This window comes from Verticillium alfalfae, genomic scaffold (assembly GCF_000150825.1).
Source record: "Verticillium alfalfae VaMs.102 supercont1.14 genomic scaffold, whole genome shotgun sequence".
NCBI lineage: Eukaryota > Fungi > Ascomycota > Sordariomycetes > Glomerellales > Plectosphaerellaceae > Verticillium > Verticillium alfalfae.
The window spans coordinates 2,152-20,981 of NW_003315025.1; the positions used below are offsets into that span (position 1 = coordinate 2,152).

At 53.0% G+C, this 18,830-nt stretch overlaps 2 protein-coding genes across 2 annotated transcripts; one reads left to right on the forward strand and one right to left on the reverse strand.

Moving 5' to 3' along the window:
- Positions 1–2,116: 2,116 nt before the first annotated feature.
- Positions 2,117–3,672, reverse strand: VDBG_08973 (predicted protein; the record flags this gene model as incomplete). The annotated part of the gene is made up of 4 exons (XM_003000432.1): positions 2,117–2,339; positions 2,856–3,032; positions 3,113–3,239; positions 3,531–3,672. The coding sequence occupies 4 exons, from the start codon at positions 3,670–3,672 to the stop codon at positions 2,117–2,119; spliced, it is 669 nt and encodes a 222-aa protein (XP_003000478.1).
- Positions 3,673–8,268: 4,596 nt separating this feature from the next.
- Positions 8,269–9,770, forward strand: VDBG_08974 (26S protease regulatory subunit 4; the record flags this gene model as incomplete). The annotated part of the gene is made up of 2 exons (XM_003000433.1): positions 8,269–8,581; positions 8,965–9,770. 2 exons carry the CDS (start codon positions 8,269–8,271, stop codon positions 9,768–9,770), a joined length of 1,119 nt encoding a protein of 372 aa, XP_003000479.1.
- Between the last annotated feature and the right edge of the window lie 9,060 nt (positions 9,771–18,830).

Below are 18,830 nucleotides of genomic sequence, written 5' to 3' on the forward strand. Positions count from 1 at the left end.
GCGCCACCCTCCCCCCCATCCCGGCGGGATTGTTTGGGAAGGGATCCCGAATGGAATATCTGAAGAGCCGTGATCCCTAGAGGACGCGGAAGAGAGGCATACCGGTTCATGACCATGGTGCCACCCTGTTTCTGTGTTTTCCTACATCAGCGGTTCTGGAAGCAAAGACCTTGCCGCAGTTCCTGTCAGGGTACGAGATCTTCCTGGACGACGACATTTTATTGGGGGTTAACTCCACGAAAGAGGTAGGTAAGAACAAAGCAGGCAAGACAAAGAGGGCCCGGAAGTGATCGCGACGTCGAGAAGTAAGAGAGAGGCTGCCGGGGAGAAGACTGAATGCAGACGCTGAGGATCGGCACGCGAGCTTTGAGAACACCGCGCAGCGAACGCGATGGCTCATCAAGGGGGGCCCGCTGCATGTGGGCTTCTAAGCGGGCTGTTGGAACCGCCAGCACCTCATAATCTGCACACGTGAAGACCCGACAGTGACACACTCCACCAGGGCCCAGTGATCATGTTGCGCGGCAAGCTGAGTTGCCAGACGACTAATTTCAGCAACCCCAATCCTTCGCACTCGTCACCCGTCAAGCAAAGGCATCTTTAAGAGCTACCGGCTTCGGGACTATCTGCAGGATGCAGCAACCCATGCCTGTCCTGTCAGAGATGGTGCATCGGAACCTGGCATACAGGGGGTCTCGGATCAGATCAACTCCAAAATTGGGGGTCAGCTCGATCACTGTACCAATCGGTCAAGACCCACACAACGGCAGAAGAAAAGACCTGCTCCGGTGTGAGCGTGGCAAGAACCTCCACGGAAACAGTCCCGGTCGCCTGCCGTGGTTATTACATCAATGCGCTTGCAGGAAGCGAAGGCGTGTTATGGCGCAGGCTTCGTGTATATGGTTCGCGCACCCCCGTGATCAGTGCGTCGTTGCCTTGTTTTCTTGACCTGCGCCTATCCTTGGCTACTTTTGTTCATGTTACCTCACCGCGACGCATCATGTACAGCGCCCCAGAGATATCAGCTCTTGTGCTGACCACGGCCAGCTTTGTCGTTCGGAGTCTTGGCCATATCATCTATACAGTCCCCCAAACGAGAAGGTGGATGCATTCAGCAGCAGAAGGACATGGGGAGTTCGAGCCTAGAGCGTTCGCCATCGAGCTCGTTCATTTCACAGCATGCGTCACAACCTTTTCGCTCCACTTCGATGAGCACTTGCTATTGCTCATTTGTACTTGCGCCATTGTAGCAGGCGAAGTAAGTGGTCCCTCCTACTGGCAGCGCACCAGCTAACAGGCTATAGGGACTCTTTTGGGACCGTCTTCTCCAATCAACACGATGGCTATGGATCTCGGCTCTCAGCAGCCTTGCGTACTCAGCAGTCGTCGTGCTGGCTGCGTTCTTCAGCCAATCGCCTGAAACCGCCCGCACACCGGTGTTAGTCCTCTTCGAAATAAACCTACTTGTGGCCATCGTCCGTACCGGCCTTTACCTCAAACTCTCTTACGAGAGTGACTGTCGGAAACGGGATGGCAAGGAGCGGCTTAGATATTGGCCTATTCTCTTCAAGGTTGTGACCTTACGACAACTCGATGATAATGATGGAAAGTCCACCATCTTGTTGGGCCTCCACATGACATTGAAGGTCGTTGCCGCCAGTGTTGGGCTCGCTCCTTCATTCCAAAAGCCCACATTCTACCTTGTGAGTTCGGATTGCCCACGTCCCTTGTCACGCGCTCACGAAATAGGTGGCCTTCCTGGTCCTACGCTTTGTATGCTCCGTCGCGCCTCTCGTGTATCTGTACGAGTGCTTAGCTCGAGCTGTATCGAAAGGAATCACAGGCGAGGGGTATCAAGAAGATGAGGAAACGCTCCGTCAAGAACATGACCCGCGAGGAATTCCCTCTGCTTCAGATCTCTCCCTTGTCGCGAGTGTCTAGAATGCAAATTGGTTGACCATATTCTATAAATCTGCTTGGACTCATCGGTGAAGATTGCTGCTTTGCTTATGCCATTATTCCTGCACGTCCTCGAATACCAGGGTCCTCTTGCTATCAGGCAAGAAAACCTACACACCACAAGGTAGATGTGAAGGTTGGAAGCTCAATCACTAACTCAGTATTCGCTTGTATTCCTCCTCTTCAGGCAGTAGAACTGTATCTTCGGGACCAAAGATTTCTCCCACTTCAGAATGGCCGATCTTCGGGGTTCGCGTGGATAGTTCGAAGCGAATGGCTCGGAAACGGTAATGTCTGCCTCAAGAACGTCAAGAAGGTCTGCGAGAAGTCTGTCGAGCATGTGACGCCAGTCACGGTTGCGCCAGTCAATCTGCCAAGTTCTGATGGAACCATCCAGTTAGCAGATGGTGGCTTTCCCCCTCTTTTTGCGTGCTTAGCTGCCTTTTCGCCGAGAGTTTCCGCCTGAGCCCTGCGCAAGTTGCGTGTCGGGAGGATGCTCCTGTTGATCAGCCCTTCTTCGACTGGGTATCGTGTTCGGTCGTTTCCCCACGGAGGGGTCGAGTTGGGTGACAGGTGAGAAGAACGGTTGTCCACAATCGATCGGAGGTCGGGCTGCGTCCTGTTGGTTATCACTACCTAGTGTCATGAACAGGAAGGCATAAATGCAAAAAAAGTCGAGGCGATCGTCGGAGTGGAAAGCTTCCAGTCTGGTTTACGGCAAAAAGTAGGCGGGCAAGCCAAAACAGAGGCGTAGCAAATGGAGAGGAGATCGAAGAGGGAGCAGAGAAAGAACGAAGACATCCATCCACAAAGGACGAAGCGGCAGGCAGCCCATGGTGCACGCCCCACAACAATGCGATCCCACATAATGCCGTCTTTTGATTAGCAAGGCTTACCTCCAACGGGCGTATGCACCTCCTCGTGTATGCCACACAGACACAGACGCGGCGCGGGGAGCTGGACACTTCACTGATCGTGCCGCGATGGAAGGAACGGGGGCAGGGAACATCCCTTGGCCGTGTCCTTTCAGGCCATAATCCAAAATAATAAACAGAGGCTCCGCAGCTGGTACGCTGTCCAGAAGCCTGTCAGTCTGCCGTTGCGATGCTGCATTTTCAGCTGACGGCCAATGCGACCTGGCTCCGGCACATACACACCCAGTCCGTTCTCTGCGAACGCAGCGTGCTTCCGGCCATCGACCATGGCCTTCAGAAATGTAGAACAGCTGCTGGAGACAACGATGAGTACACTCGTTTCTTCTCCAAATTCATGGCAAAAGTCTGTATGAGCATCCAGCAGTAGTCCAAGATTTACCGGTGATACTGGTGATTTGCCTCGAGTCGCGGCGCCACACGCGAGCCAGACGCCCTGACGCCCTGATGCCCAAGGTCTTTGGCGTGAGCCAGACCCATATGATCCTGTATCCAATCCGCCGAACAATATCGAGAGGAAAGCCGTGAAGTCCCGACTCACAGATGATTGCAGATTTGTGATATATGCAACTGGCATGCGTGGTCGGTGGCCAACTTGCGGTGTGCCGATCCCCACTGTAGAGAAGATGGGCTACTTACCGGAAAGTCTCACCGGTCGTCCTCCGAGGCTGAAGGGGAAGGGTACAGGGAAGGGGGGAGGATGTGCATGCACCACCATAGTAGCACAATAAGCCTTAGCCTGCCATCCCAGCATGGAACAGCGAGGGAGCTGCATCTTCATGATCAGTTCAAGTCAAATGGATTCTACCGTATTGGTCTGCCTCTTCTTGATTGCGACAGCTCACAGGCAGCCATAAGCAAGGATCGCAATTTCACTGCGACGTTGGCAATCGCGACGCCGGGCACTCAACAACGGGTTTTTTTTTGGGAACGTGGCAGGCATGTGTTCATAAAGAGGCCGTCATTCCTACTTGGCCAGCACGCATCATCAAGCGGGGACAAGCAACTACAAAAGCCAACATGACAAGCGTCCCGCCGACTAGACATCAACGAAGCTCGGGGTCCACTCTGGCTGACAACCAGGCGTTGCCACATACTGCATCCTCAGTGGAAGACTGGATAAATGGCGTTTCTGACATCGAAGACCGCGGCCTTCTGAGTCGGCTGACAAGCTGCGAAACTCCCTTGAAAGATGATGATCAGCTGACAATCTTCGACGATATTGAAGAGGCGAGTGCCAGCGATAATTATACATAAGGATCAGATTCTCATGCTGATATGCAGAACATTGAGCCTGACGGAGCCCCCCGGGTGGTTGGTAAGAAAACCAGTCCTCACTCCCAGCAAGGCTAATACTCTCCTATGCGTAGCCCGCTCATCATTGCCCAGTCGGTGAATATTTGGCACCAAGGCAACAATTCTTAGCTACTAATCGGATGGCAAAGCCAGATTTATCTGTGGGTTCATTTCAAGGTCATAGATGCGCAATGGAACCCCTTGAATACAATGTTCTCTCTCCTTCTCTTTCCAGTGCCTCATCGAATGCCGGTCAGCATACGTGGGTCTTTCTGTGAGTAGACCACTGTAGAGAAATGTCAACGACAGGGGCAAAAATGCCCTGGAGTTTGCAAAGGGCGATCTCAAATTCACACAAGGTTGAAGTACCACCAGGGTCAGAGCACAGCCAACCTTACGGCAGCTAGTACCTTGCTGCTTTGTTGCACCAATTCCCCACTGTGGGGAGTCAGGAACGTCTGCGCGGGATCCCGTCCCGGACCTGGAACTGCACATGGTCGATCACACGCTAACACCCTTGTGCTTGTTAGGTATGGAGGCGATGTCGTACCAAGAACTTATCGGCGCCGATGGAGCGACCATCTTGCAAGAGGCAGTGCAAATCCGCAATTAGGTGCTCGCACTCGACCAATCTAACAAGGCGCATTGGCCCCTGGCTAATTATCCCTGAGCTCAGGACTCGGAAGTCTTGGGTTGACTGGACGCGTACCGTGAATAAAAAGCCACACTAGACGCCTGTTTTCCTCTTTCGACAAACCTGTCTCTTCTGCCACCTTGAGTAGACTTACTGCTCCCATGGGGGTCATTATATTGTATAGGATCACCGAGGTATGTCAGTGGTACGCTCAGACGGGTCATTGCTGACACTTACTCTATCTAGGTGGATGGTGAATTGACCGAAGTATGTATTGAGTTCATCTCCATGCCGCTCGTCCCTTGCCATTTGGATGATGAGACCTCCGCCACCGGCTCTCCCACGCAGTACTTTTCCACTGGGTATTGGCTTCGTCGTATGAGAAATTTGATGAGACGTCTATGGCATCATTCAGCAGACAGATAGGTTGGTCTCTTACACTCTTTGGCCGGCGGGGAGATCTGGACTGAAGTTAGCCATCATTGGTATAGCAAGACATCCAACAAGGCTCCGGCACTGGCCGACTCTATCACCATCACGCCATAATCGCCCGGCCCAGAACTCTTGAGTGATTGAAGTAAAGCCAACTCCTGCCCCTTGTGATGAAAGGTACTGACAGTGACGCAGGAACAATGGCGGGGCAAGCGACGAGACTGCTGTACAGTCATCGACTTCCTCGTGTAGCTACTCGTGATCGACAATTCCCTCTCCGTTCCACGATGGCCCTCGTTTTGGCCCACCACCACCAGCACATAATTCCCTCCAGCTACACCTGCGTCCACGAGTCGAGTGCCCCCCACAGTGCCACAACAGCGGCCGCTATGACTGCCCCGTAGGTCATCACCTGCTTCTCTCCCTCCCAGACTCTAGCGTTGGCCGATAGGTGGCCCGCCATCACACGCATCGGTGGTGTCTTTGTGTCATGCTACGTGATCGTGTGCAGCGCGCTCCGACACAGTGGGCAAGGCCCGCAGGCACGGCGGGTCGCACTTGTGGGGCTGGAGAGCGTCGCGACTGGCAACGCGTCCTACAGGCGCGTCTCACTACGGGCTGCGAATCGGGTGGAAGTCGGCTCTCCGATGCGGCTCCGCAGTGGCTCGGCCCTGTTTCAACGACGACGCTTGCCGATGCACTCGCAAACGTCGGGGGTGCCGAGTGCTGCCCGCTGCACTATCTCCGAGAGAGAAACAGCAGAGCGTGTGCTTGGCATGAGACAGGACAGTTACATCTCAGGTGGTGCTGGGTTATGGCGGAATGGATGCGAGGCGAAAAAGCACTCAGCCGGTGCTGTGGAAGCTGTCGGCGTTATCTCCTTGGTACCGCCATGTCGCACAATGGGCTGTAGGTGGGCCACGGAGCGCTTGACATCCGTCTCTATGCCGCATCACTGGAGGCAAGGACCTGGCGAGGAAACGTCCCTCGCTAACTGCTGTACAATTCAAACCTGAGAAAATGACGAAAGGACACGTCAGCCATATCGGCCCCCTCTTCGAAGCTTGCGAAAATGATGATGCCTGTTCATTCCCTCGCGACTCCTCAATTGGACGTCTATCTCGCAGGGTGATAGTGTTGAAAATCGTCTTCCCGTTGTCTGTGAAATATAAATGAGCAGTCGCTTGTTGACCAACACTCAGCCAAAGGCGGCTTCAGAAGACCCTCGAAGATCGCGTTAGTCATTGGCACCTGTGATGAGCTCGAAGAAGAAATCGTTGATTTGAAGCAGAAGGCTTGTGTTGAGCCCTTGCCAGAGAAGGTAACCGTTCCAAAATCGGGCCGGGCCGTCAGGTAGAGGCTGTTGCTGGAGGGAAGAACATTGGATCGAATTCTGTGTATCCGTTGCGGGATACTCGCGGGAGAGAAGACAATCAAGGGCAATGCGGATCTTCATCATGAGGAGAGATTTCATCTATGAAGTTGAGGTTTGTTTTCGAGAAATCAAGAAGATGCAGACGTAAGACTATGTTGGTGTATGTCGTAGGTTCACCGAGTGAACATCGCGCATGCCGGGAAGTGGATGGACCCCCAACTTGGAATAAACCACGCCTGCCAGTTTTCTCTTTCACCGAAAGCAACAGCCGCCAACCCTGTCGCCAAGAGCAAGGGTGTCAGTGAGTGGCGAATCTGTCGCGACGCAGTAAAATGTCAAGTGTGGATCTCGAATGCTGCACTCGGTCACAGGACTTCGACGGCCACTTGAGTGCGACTGGCGGATGATGCCTTGCAAGACCGTACTCATGTCCAACATGTCAGGTCAGCCTCACAGTCGGCGGCATCCAAGACAGGCGTCAATTGAGCCCACAGCCTCCCCTTCCCAGTCACATGGAATGGGGATCAAAAGGAGAGGCGCAGACCTGCCTCTGAGGACAACGACGCTATCAATACCTGCCTAATGCCATACGGAACAACTGCTCGAGGACCTTGCACTTGCTAACGCAGATGACGCGGTTGTGACTGGGTGATCTCGCACTCCATCGCTGTGAGCAAGTCCGTCGGTGAGTCATGAGAAGTGCTGTGGCGGCTTTGACCCTGAGCAAGAAACGGCCCGCCCATATGCGACCATATCACCTCTGACTATCTTCCAACACATTCCAACACATAATGAGGCTGTCCAACCGGCCGACAGGCTGACGTTCGCGACTGTTCCCTGCGAAGAAATTGCCTCGCCGCAGGGACAGCCCCCCTCAATTGCAACCAGCGTCGTGTTTCTGTTGGCTGCCGCATGACTTGCAGAGCAGGCATGCCGCTGTTGCTTTGGCTTGAACGGCCCCTAGACATCAGGGGTGCATCGCGCTTCGCGTCACACTGCGTGACGCCGTCGTCCCGGCATCGCAAAAAGGTCGGTGAGGCCCGAATGAGCTGGAGGAACTGAGAGTGAGTCATTACGAATACTGGACATGATCATCAGGTAACTTCCAACATCTATCCGCCCTGGAATGGCCTGATGTCTCGGGACGGGTGCAATATGCAGCCAGGGACCGGTCGCACTGAGCATCAGTGTGCAAACGATGTGATGCAGCCCCCCTCGCCGGCAACGCAACCACCCTAAGTAAAGCGTACCACGCAGGGCGTCAGTCGGCTACTGACGTGTTTGATGGAATTCAAGCCGGCCCCCATAGTAGGGATGCTGTACGCGTGCATGGTCAAGCTTTGTCACAGGAGTCGAGAAGATCGCAGCCACAACTAGCCTGAACACTTCAACGCCGTGCGTTGGCACACAGGCCGCTTCGACGCGACCACCCTCCAAAGTGGCCCAGCTCGCCGATAGTCACTGGTGGTGTTCTGCCCGATACGAAAAGGGGGCAAATGGCTAGATGAGGCCAGCAGTGGTGTTTTGACTGCCCCCAATGGTGATCCTTACTTCATGTATATAAACACAGTAAGACCGTACCTTCCAGCAGTCAACAGCACAACTCTCAAAAAAAAAACCATTACACTTCAATACTCAACATGTTCAACCTTACAGTTCTCTCAGCATGGATCGGGAACGCGACTGCGGTTGCTCTTCAACCTCCAACAAACATCACATTGTACGAGTCTCTGCCTGATGCCAACCGATACATTGTGAGCATTGCCAACGCTATCTCGCTCGGGCTTTGGGCCGCATACATGACCGCGTCGAGCGCCCTCCGATCGTCCGCTGGATCCGATTTTTACTTCCTCCTACCTGACCACTTGAAGCGTCCCTACTTCCGTTTCTCCTACTCGGCTTTCCCCCTCGTCTCATGGCGCTTGTTCTCTTTGCTCCGTCCATCTGGCGATGGTGGGATGACCTCATGCTTAGCCTCTTGAGAACCATGGCATATCGCGTCATCATCCCCCCCAACGACACCCAGACGAGCAGCGCCGTGGTTGCTTGGTCTATCAAATGCCACTTGCGTAAAAACAGGGCTTTATTGGTATCCAACCTAAGCAATCCAACGAAACAACTTGGATGCATTGGGCATGACTTCATCCCACTGCATGGTCGGAGGACACGGTTCATACATGAGGGAGTTTTGGGTTATATTGTAAACGACGGCGAAATCATCGCACTCACGTTTGATCCGGACTATCTTCCTCGACTTCTTCGCTTCGTGGCCCAGAATTGGAGCGAACCAGGCCATCTGAGAGTTGTGTCGCCCGGTCCAACACCAAACAACGCAGGTATATCTTGGCATGAAAGAAAGCCACGACCGGTCCAAAGCCTCGATTCGTTATTCATCGACGACAAAGACGAGTTGGTGGCCGACTGTCTCCGCTTTTTCGAACCTTCCTCCCAGGCACGTCGTACCGGCCGCGGCAAGTTACCTTATATGGGCATGCTACTTTACGGACGCCCGGGAACGGGAAAGTCGTCTTTTGCTCTTGCTGTAGCTCAGCACTTAGGTGTGCCCATCTATCGCCCCGGAAGTCTCTCTACATACGACGACCAGACCTTTCGCAGCCTCATGAGTGCTATTCAACAAAAATGTGTCATTCTCCTGGAAGACATCGATACGGCTGATGTCACTCGCTCACGGAACGAGGCGAATAAATCGGGTTCCAAAGTCGATAAAGCTTGCCTGGGTACCATACTTGAAGAGTTGGATTCACTCAACGTGGAAGGAGGAGCCATGGTTATGATGACAACAAACCACATGGAAAAACTCGACCCTGCATTGATACGCGCTGGGAGAGTCCATCGTCGTGTCGAATTCCAGTTGGCATCCAGGGAGACAGCTGCAGCCTTGTTCCGAAACGAGTTCAAGGATGAAATGGCAGAGCACGATCTTGATCAGGCCGCGAAAAAGTTCGCTGCACAGATACCTGATCGGAGATTCTCTCCTGCACAGATCGATGAGTTCCTTCACGGCAAGGAGAAAGACCTCGAAGGGGCTCTCGAAGGCGTGTCTGGTTGGGTCAAGTCCACTGAGGCGGCTGATCTGCAGGACAGCGTGGTGGGGTCGCCGTCAGAGAGCGATGGGCCGTAGGGGGTTCATTCTGCTATGTTCATCTTATTGAAGCGGTCATCTCTGTTCGTTTGAGATCGTACATTCCAGGCTCACGACGAAGGGTTAGATACCTGGTTGGAGGTGACATAAATAGGCGGACTAGAGTGGCTGTTGGTTTTCTTTGTCATTCTTTGACTTGTTATTCGTGATTCATAAAATGCCAGTGAGGTCTTCTGTTCTAACCCTTTGTCAAAGAACACATGACACCAATAGTCCTGTGAAAATGTTGTTATATTCATTTGAAACCTCCAGACAGCAAACAGCGTTAAACCCATTGCACGCTTAACCAGGTTCGTACTAAAGCCATCTCCGGCGATACCTCAGGACGAGTCAGAGACAGTGTACGTAGCGACAGAGCCCAATCAGAGCAGGGACTCACAAGTTCCAGCTCGGTCTTACTTCTAAAGCTTAATATGTTGAAACCCAGTCTGATAAAGACGGAACCATCACGACGTCTGCGTAGTATTTTTATTCCTCTGCAAGTTCGAGGTCGGCGGGGATCTTTGCGAAGAGAGGTATATCGGATACATGATCGCAGAGGAGAAAACAATCAATATGGCTGCGTACTCTGCTGTCGTTATAATTCGTTGAGTTGATCTCGTCGCACAATCCGTCGAGTTCCCTGCCTGCGGTGGTCGGACTAGGCCACAGTGATCTCAGCTCTTACTGGTCTTCTCACCACCTTCGTTTGCTATAACACGCCAAAACCAGTTGGTGTCCGAAGATGCTTGGAAAACATCGACATGGTCATGTTGAATTTGTTCCTCGCTTCCAAGGTTCGGCGTCTGTACGTTCATCGGGATATCGCGGGTGAACTATTCGATGAGGGAAGAGTCCTCTTGGACATTCATCTCCGCGTCGTGATAGGTCACTGTGGTGAGCAGGTTTGGACTGGGAATATTACTTGAAGGGAAATGGTTCAGGCTAGGCAAACTCCCTGTTATGTGGTGTGGTGATCCCGACACGCTTTGAGAAGCATACTTGACATCGTGGCCCGAATCTGGAGGCCCGTCTCTCAGAGGTTCGCATGCTTTGGTACTCTGTCTTGAACTGGCTTCCTGCTTTCTTCGGGCGTTCTTGCCCCCAAGTCGCTTACGGGTTCTCTTTTCTACGCCTGTGTTACTTTGCACATTCGCATCTTGGCGAATGGAATATTACCTCTGTAGTGATACTTTTGGCTTCTCAAATCGGGCACTATTCGGAGCACGAAATCCCCAGCAGTTGAAGTGATGAGACTGCGCCGACCATCTTCCGCATCGACGAAGCTGGGGATCCCTTGGATCAAATCATTGGAAGAGGCTGTCCCCATGCCGAGAATCGTGTCTACGGTGAATGAGGACACGCAAAGGGACTGGGTGGCATGGTCCAAATCAGCAAGGGCTGTTTTTCAGGTCTCCCGAGTGCGGTGGTGCTGCATGCCCCGTGTGAACCTCTTCGTTGTAAAAAGACCCAGTGTTGATGTCAATGCACACAGGATGGAGAACTGCTGCTGCAAGTTGATGATAAGGCTCTTAAGTTCTTCTGGATCGGTGGCTTTGCCAATGAAGTTGGCATGTTCGTCCATGATGCCGGTCGAGTGGGTGCAATGCTCGAGAAAGGGGTGCTGGCCAGCACGCTCGAAAAGTTGGTTTTGGCGAGCACTCTTGTTTGTAAGGGCACGGCCTAGCTCAATGTGTATTAAGGGGCAGCATGGATATGGCTTACTAAAAGGGATAAGCCTATATGATTTGTGGCGCTGATACATCGAAGGAGCGACGTTCGCCTTGATCCTAGTAGGCGAGCATGACTGCCGCGCGCATACAAGCCTGACGAGGAAGGATGGTGACCCAATCACAAAGGGCTGAGTCAAAGACACTGGGCGGTATTGGAGATTTTGAGGACAGAAACAAAGAACCGAGGGGCCGGAAAACAGGGGCCCGGTGGCAGCTGCATGTTCTATTGCAGGTTTTCAATCAGTGAACGTCCGGCCTGCACTTCCTCCTACTAACCCGCTTCCAGGTCCACGACGATATCTCAACAGCTTCCTTACAATCAAACATACTCGACTATCCGATAGACAGCGGCCGGAGGTACCATGCTCTTCACCGAGGAAGTAAGTGCAACTCACTTGGAATCTGTAGCTCCACCGTCTTGATTGATAGAAAGGCCACAAGGGTTTTGTCACCACGGAATTGAACAAAGTGGATTGATTGTTGTTAAGGTACAAAAGGAGACTTCCAGAAGTCCAAACGAAGGTAATTGGTCAGATCCAGCATCGGTAAGGAGTCTTACCGGGGCGATAACGACAGAACAAATGCATCAAATGAGGACTCCACATTTGGGATGAAAGTACTCCTGGGTCACAGAACAGAACCTTGCCTGATCGGCAACACACCCCCTCAGATGGGTAGGCGAGCCTCTCTCTGACCATCTGAACCACGAAAGATCAGGCAGATGCCTGTTGGCGGCTTTTGGTAGAGAATTTGGTGCCTTTGGAACAGTTGGCGTTCTCAGGGCAGATGAAGGAAATCGTGCTTGTGAAGCAAATAAGGATGTGTGTAAGTGTTAGGAGAGGTGGGCGAAATTGAGCAAGCTGTTCACTGGTGGACCGCTGGTACGCACTCCATCTGCAGAAGCTTCACGAAGTTCTGATGCTTCTGAGTCGGGAGAATCTTTGTAAGCCCATCGCTCACTATCTTGTCAGTGCTCATCCAGTCCACGGATATCTTCCCCTGTCTGACTGTTTGTCGGATCCAAAGACGATGGATGTCAACATGCTTGAGCTTCGTAGTGGCTTGAGGCCTCTCACTAGTGAGTAACAGCAGCGTTTGGCGGTTATCACAGAACATCTGGATCGGAACCTTGCCATGAAAACGTAGCTGAAGCTCCTTGATCAGACGAAGAGTGGCAAGGTAGTTCCTCGCTGCGACACTGAGGGCCACCAGCTCAGCTTCGGTGCTAGAAGTGACCACGGATCGCTGCTTTGTAGCTTTCCAGTCAATTGGACCTCCAAAGAGCATGGTGGTGTATCCTTGTGAACTAAATCTGGTGATGGGATCATCGCCGAATGATGCGTCGCTCGCACAATACAGCGATGTAGAATGGTCTCCTGATCCTCCGTAGGACAGCGAGAGAGTCCTTGTGCGATAGAGGTAGCGGAGACAGTGGTCTGCTGCAAGGTGATGGAGTTCTGTCGGCCTGAGCAGAGACTCCGCAAGTCTTGAGGCAGCTTTGGCCACATCAGGTCGTGTTGTGGTTGCTGCGTAATTGATGGAACCAATTTTGCGTTGGTATAGTTGAATGGATTCAGCAGAGGCTTCGTAATCCTTTGGAGCAGGTGCTGGGTCTGTTGATAGAGGCGTCAAATGACCTCTGGTGGATGGCTGGAGGTTGAGGTCCTTCATCTTTTCAGTGATGTAGTTCTCCAGAGACAGCCAGAGCTTGCGCTGGCTACGATCTCTGACCACTCTGATGCCTAAGAACCATCTGACCTCGCCAAGTTCTCGCATCTCGAACAGAGACTTGAGCTGGCTCTTCAGCTCTTCGGCCGCTTGGCGATCCTCTTTGCGGTTCATGAGGATGATGTCGTCAACGTAGAAGAACATGATCATGCCTCTGCCCATGAAGACACAGTTATCTTCCTCGAGAGCCACGAGGCCGATCTTCCGCATAGCCTCGGACAGCAGCTTGTGCCAGAGAAGCGGTGATCGGCGCAAACCGTACAAAGCTCTCTTCAGCTTGAAAATCGTGCGCCTCTGTGGAGCGCCCTTCTTCTGTTGCATCTCCTGCATGAGATCCCAGCCCTGAGGGGCCCAGACGTAGACTGTCTCGTCGAGGTGTGCATTTGGAAAGGCGTTGACGGCATCCAACTGGTGCGTGTCTAGGTCAAACTCTGCACAGATGGCCATCAACGTTCTGAACGTCTTGGCTGCCAGTGTCGACGCGTATGTTTCCATCTCATTCTTGGGCTGTTGGTCTCCTCGTACGCAGAGCCTGGCCTTGAACTTGGTCACGTAGCCGGTGGAGTCAACCTTGTATTTCCAGACCCAGGTCAACCCGAGAACCTTGTGTATTTCCTGGTCGACCGATTCGAAGGGGACTTGCTCGATTGTGTCCATATTTTCAATGGTGTTGACCTCCTGGACGCTTGCTTCTAGCCACTGCTTTTTGTGATCAGAATGAAGCATCTCCTTCCAGGATCTTGGCTCCGCGGGCATATCTGTTCGGAGAAGCGGTTTCTTGTTCGATGGAGTCTGAGTGTGAAAGAATGAGTATTCCACGGTCAAATGTGATGATGGAGGCATTTTCTTGCTGCGGCGGGCTCCTAGAGCCTGGTCGGTGGGGGTGCCGTCTTTGAACTGTGACGGCTTTCTGTCTCTAGCGCTCCTTCGAGTGCCTTGGATTTGTGTTGATGGCGACGGCTGTGGGGCTGGTGCCACTGATGGTCGGGCCTCCACAGTCTCTGTCTCGTCTTCAGCTGAACTTTGATCAGCTGGTGTGTGTTGAGGTGTTGATTCAGGGCTCCGAGCTACTTCGATAGTGTCTTCAATAGCCTCTTCAGTCACTTGAATGGTGTCTGGCACGGGGATCGTGTCTTCCACAGCATCTTCAGCCCCTTGAATGGTGTCTATTACGGCATCTTCCACCCCCTCAGAGACAGCTGGCTGGCCTTGTCCAGTCTCCGTCTCTGGAGTTGGACGTGGTGACGGCAGGACATCATCTCTGCTGGCTGTGTGACCTTCCCGGGGTCGCAGTATCTCCGCGTTGATCTTTCCTCCAAGTTGGAATGTCCGGGCTTTCTCGAACAGGTCGATGGTGGCAACATCGAACTCGTCAATGTCCAGTGACGAGTTGAAAGGATTCTGGGCGTCCGCAACGGGCACGTCCAAAGCCTGGAATTCGTCCTGTAGAATTGGCTTTGGGGATTGGGCGTCCTTGAAAACTGTGGACTCATCGAAACCCACGTCTCTTGTCCTCAATACTGCTTTCATCTCTGGAGCCCAGATTCTGTATATGTTGCTGCTGTCGTATCCACAGAGATAGCCGATGTGGGCTCTCGGAGCCAGCTTCTGCTTTCGGTTACGTCCCTCTTGGGCGTCTGCCGTGAGAGGATACGCCCTGCATCCGTATCTTCGCAGGTGAGCCAGGCCTGGAGCCGTAGTTCGAGCGGCAAGGCCCTTGGAGTTGAGCCAGTCGTTCAGCCTTCCTTCTGGTGTCGCCCACTGTAGGCGTCCCTTCGGCGTGAGATTGTGGAGATATGCAGCGGTTTGTACCACCTCTGGCCACAAATCCTCCGGGAACCCAGCAGCCGAGGTAAGGGTTCTTGCGATGGTGAATATCGTGCCTCCATTGCGTTCTGCGGCACCGTTCTGTTCTGGTGTCCTTGCGGCTGATCTCTCCAAGAGAATGCCGCGCTCTTCTGACCAAGTAACCAGATTGCTGCGTAGTGCTGAGTCCCAGTCAACTCTCAGGACCTTGATGACCAGATGGTACTGTCTCCAGAGAAACATCTCAAAGTTGATAAACGCCTGGAAGCCATCTGCTCTGGCAGGCAGAATCCTGACAACAATCTTCCCCGAATATGCGTCCGTTATTACAAGGCACGACTCCATGCCGTTGTACGACTTCCCAGGGCTGAAGAAGTCCAGGTTGACGCGCTCAAATGGATTCGTCGTCGTGTACGTTGGCTGTCTCCGAGATACAATCTTCTTGGATTTCGCTACCCCGCAAGACTCGCATTCGAATGTTGTTGGCCCTTTCACCCCAACTCCAGTACAGCTGTATGGCAGCTGCTGTATGGCCTCTGGGTGGGCATGAGCCAGCCGTTCGTGCCAGAGCCTCGAGTCGCTGACCATCGCGGCTCTCTGCTTCTTGGAGTGATAGAAGGAAGTGGTGCTATGTAGGGTGTTCACCGCATACTGGCCACCCTTCTCCTGAAGTGGGATCTCTGAGCCAGTGGCTGGGTTGAACAGCATGTTCCTGAGCGAGTCCAGTCCGAGTCCTTGGCGTTGGAGCTGCCTGGCTGAAATAAGCGTCGTCGGGTAGTCTTTGATGTACGAGACATCATGGCAGGTGATGCTGATGACGTTCTGCTTGCTGTCGAGGGTGTCGATGGCCATCGTGCCATGCCCTTCGACGGGGCTTGATTTGCCTCCTCCTGTGCTGTATCTTACAGTGTCGGTGGCCTCGCGAAAGTTGGTGAGGAGGTCTTTGTTGTTGGTTATATGGTTGGGTGTACCCGAGTCGATCAGGAACTCGTGACGGAGATCCCCTCCTCGGTTTGTCCGTTGAAACTCGTCCGAATCAGCGACGGAGAAGTTGCTCATGAAGTTGGTGTACTCGTCATCGCAGCTCTGTTCATCATCGTCACCGAGGAAGTTGTTAAAAGCAGAGACGGCGACTCCACTGGTGCCTCTTGCCTCCTGCCGCTTCTTTTTGTCCTCCTTGATTTTCTCGTTCCAGAATTGCAATGTGCTTGGCTTCATCCTTTTCTTCGCTTCGTCAATGTAGTCCAGCAGGCTCTGATCGGATTGATAGCTCTTCTTCCTCCGGTGTTCCGCGATATTTGGGCACAGACAGATGGGCTGACACGCCTTGGGTGCCCTCTTCTGCTGTACACAGTCGCAGAATGGTCTGCGAGAAGGCGAGCTGTTTGGCTGTTGAGGAGAGTCACGATGGGAATCCTGGGCACTCGTCCGATCACTTTGACCATTCCGGTCCTTGCCCATGAAGGTCACCGAGTCGCTGTAGAAGGACGTCTGAGATGGCTTGGTGGTGAGGCGATGCGGTTGGTAGTCTCTAAGGTAGCTCTTGTACCTCAACGCCAGTACCTTCCCTCCATCACGATCATCCAGCTCCCGGCGAACTTGGTGGGCGCACTCTGCTTCGGCCCACCCTGGAGACACGGAAAGAATTGCCCGAAGGAATTGAACATTTTGATCTGCGGCTTCTTTAAGCTGAGGAATCCCGTGCTTCTCAACTTCGATACAGAGTAGGATGAAGTCGTCAACCCACTTCTCATGGTCCATCTTCTTGATCATCGCCATATGCTCCTCCCAGCGCTGGCGAATGTATTGTTTCTGTCCCATGTCGGAAGGGGCGAAGTGGTCCTTCAACGCCTTGAGCCACTCCTGGCTGCTTTCCTCGTTCATGAAGACGGCCGAAAGGCTCCTGTCGACTGTGTTGAGGATGTATTTCTGGACCTCCTGGAGGCCCGCTGACTCCCTGTTGTAGATGTCCAAATGGATCTTGTACAACGTCAGCAGTGTGCTGAGATCTCGCGTCTCATCTTCGAATGACGGTGCTGTTGGCTTCTTGGCCCTCTTGGGCCGCCTGTCAGCCTCTTTGTCTGGGTCGACTAGATCCCAGGCCTCGTAGGAGGTCGCCACGGCTCTGACGGAGTTGAGCCATGTCCTCCATTCCTCCCTCCTTGTAAGTGTCACTCTGTGCTTACCAGAGTCCATCTTGAGGATCCCTGGGCGTTGTCGGAGACCGTCGGGGAGGTCGTTCGATGGTCGCGACTGATCGCGTGTATGTTGAATATCATCAATTGACCCCGCGTGTACTCAAGCCCTAGGCCACACGTCTCGGAGGTTCAATTGGTCTTGAGGAGCTGATTTCTCCTGCTTCGATGTGTCGTGGAGAGATGATCGCTCTCCTGGAGGATGTCGGTAACGGCCCTTGGCCAGTGGTCGTCAATGGCGAAACGTCGCGTCAATTGACTGTTGAAGTGCAGCGGCGATTCAGCTGTAGACAGCTTCGCAGCAGGCGTATTGGCCGTAGGCGCCCTGCTGTAGATATCGAAGGTCAAGGAGCTGTATCGTCGCCCGGGCTCATAACTGTCACCACGGAATTGAACAAAGTGGATTGATTGTTGTTAAGGTACAAAAGGAGACTTCCAGAAGTCCAAACGAAGGTAATTGGTCAGATCCAGCATCGGTAAGGAGTCTTACCGGGGCGATAACGACAGAACAAATGCATCAAATGAGGACTCCACATTTGGGATGAAAGTACTCCTGGGTCACAGAACAGAACCTTGCCTGATCGGCAACAGGTTTCCAGCATGCTTAATTTAATATTCGGCGCGCTTCGTCCTCGCGTCACCTGCAGTTCTCGGTTCATGTCGCATGCAAAATTGAATCCGGTCAGTTATCTATATGTAATGTAGGTACCTTCCATGTACTTATAAGTACTTGGATATCCAGGGTCCACGATCAAACCCGGATGGATCGCAAAGGGAGGATATTCGATTTCGGGATTATAGGCGCGAAGGCGGGTCGGCTAGGACGCTGGTCTCACTGTTGTTATCCGGCGGCGGCTGGGACCGTGCGTTGGACTGGACACGTTGGGTGGCAAGGGTGGCTTGTTCACCGCACAGCCGCTAGAGTAAGTAATATGTCTGGTCGCTGAGAATATGATTGCCCCTAACCGTTCTGTTCCCTACAAAACCAACCTCACACATGATGCACTCGGCATCATGTCGAGCATCGACACCAAACTGAAAGCCCTGGAGTATGATGTGCAACAGATTCGGAACGCACTTCGTTCGGCCGATACACATTCTAGCCATGCCAATCGCAGAGGTCCTCGCCGTTCAATCCGGCTTCAGGATTCTAAAGCGACACCATCCTTGCTCGAAGAAGTCCCTCATAAAGCTTAGTTGTCGGGTCAAACATGGTTGCTCTTGGATCGGTGGTTGCGATGCAAAAAGATGCGACGAGCAAACGGATCACCGGATGTTTAGTGAGCCGTACCGAGGAGTCAGACGCAGGCCTGGAAGTAATCAGCGTCCTATACGAATCCAATCGTGAACGTTTACCCCCGCTAGTACCGGGCCAGTACGAAAATTTATTGTGCAAGCCGCGGCAGTATCTAAGGCTCCCTGCTGGGTAGCATGCTAAGTGGCCTTGTAGCGGGTTCTTACAATGAACAACGTGAGACTCAATACTGATGAGCAGAACCATGTAAAGCTCTGGTGAGGCCTCAGATTTTTTTGAGCATTCCAAATCTGTCCCTCGGGCGAGCAACGTCCTGTCTCGGTTCGTCTGTATTACCGCTCTT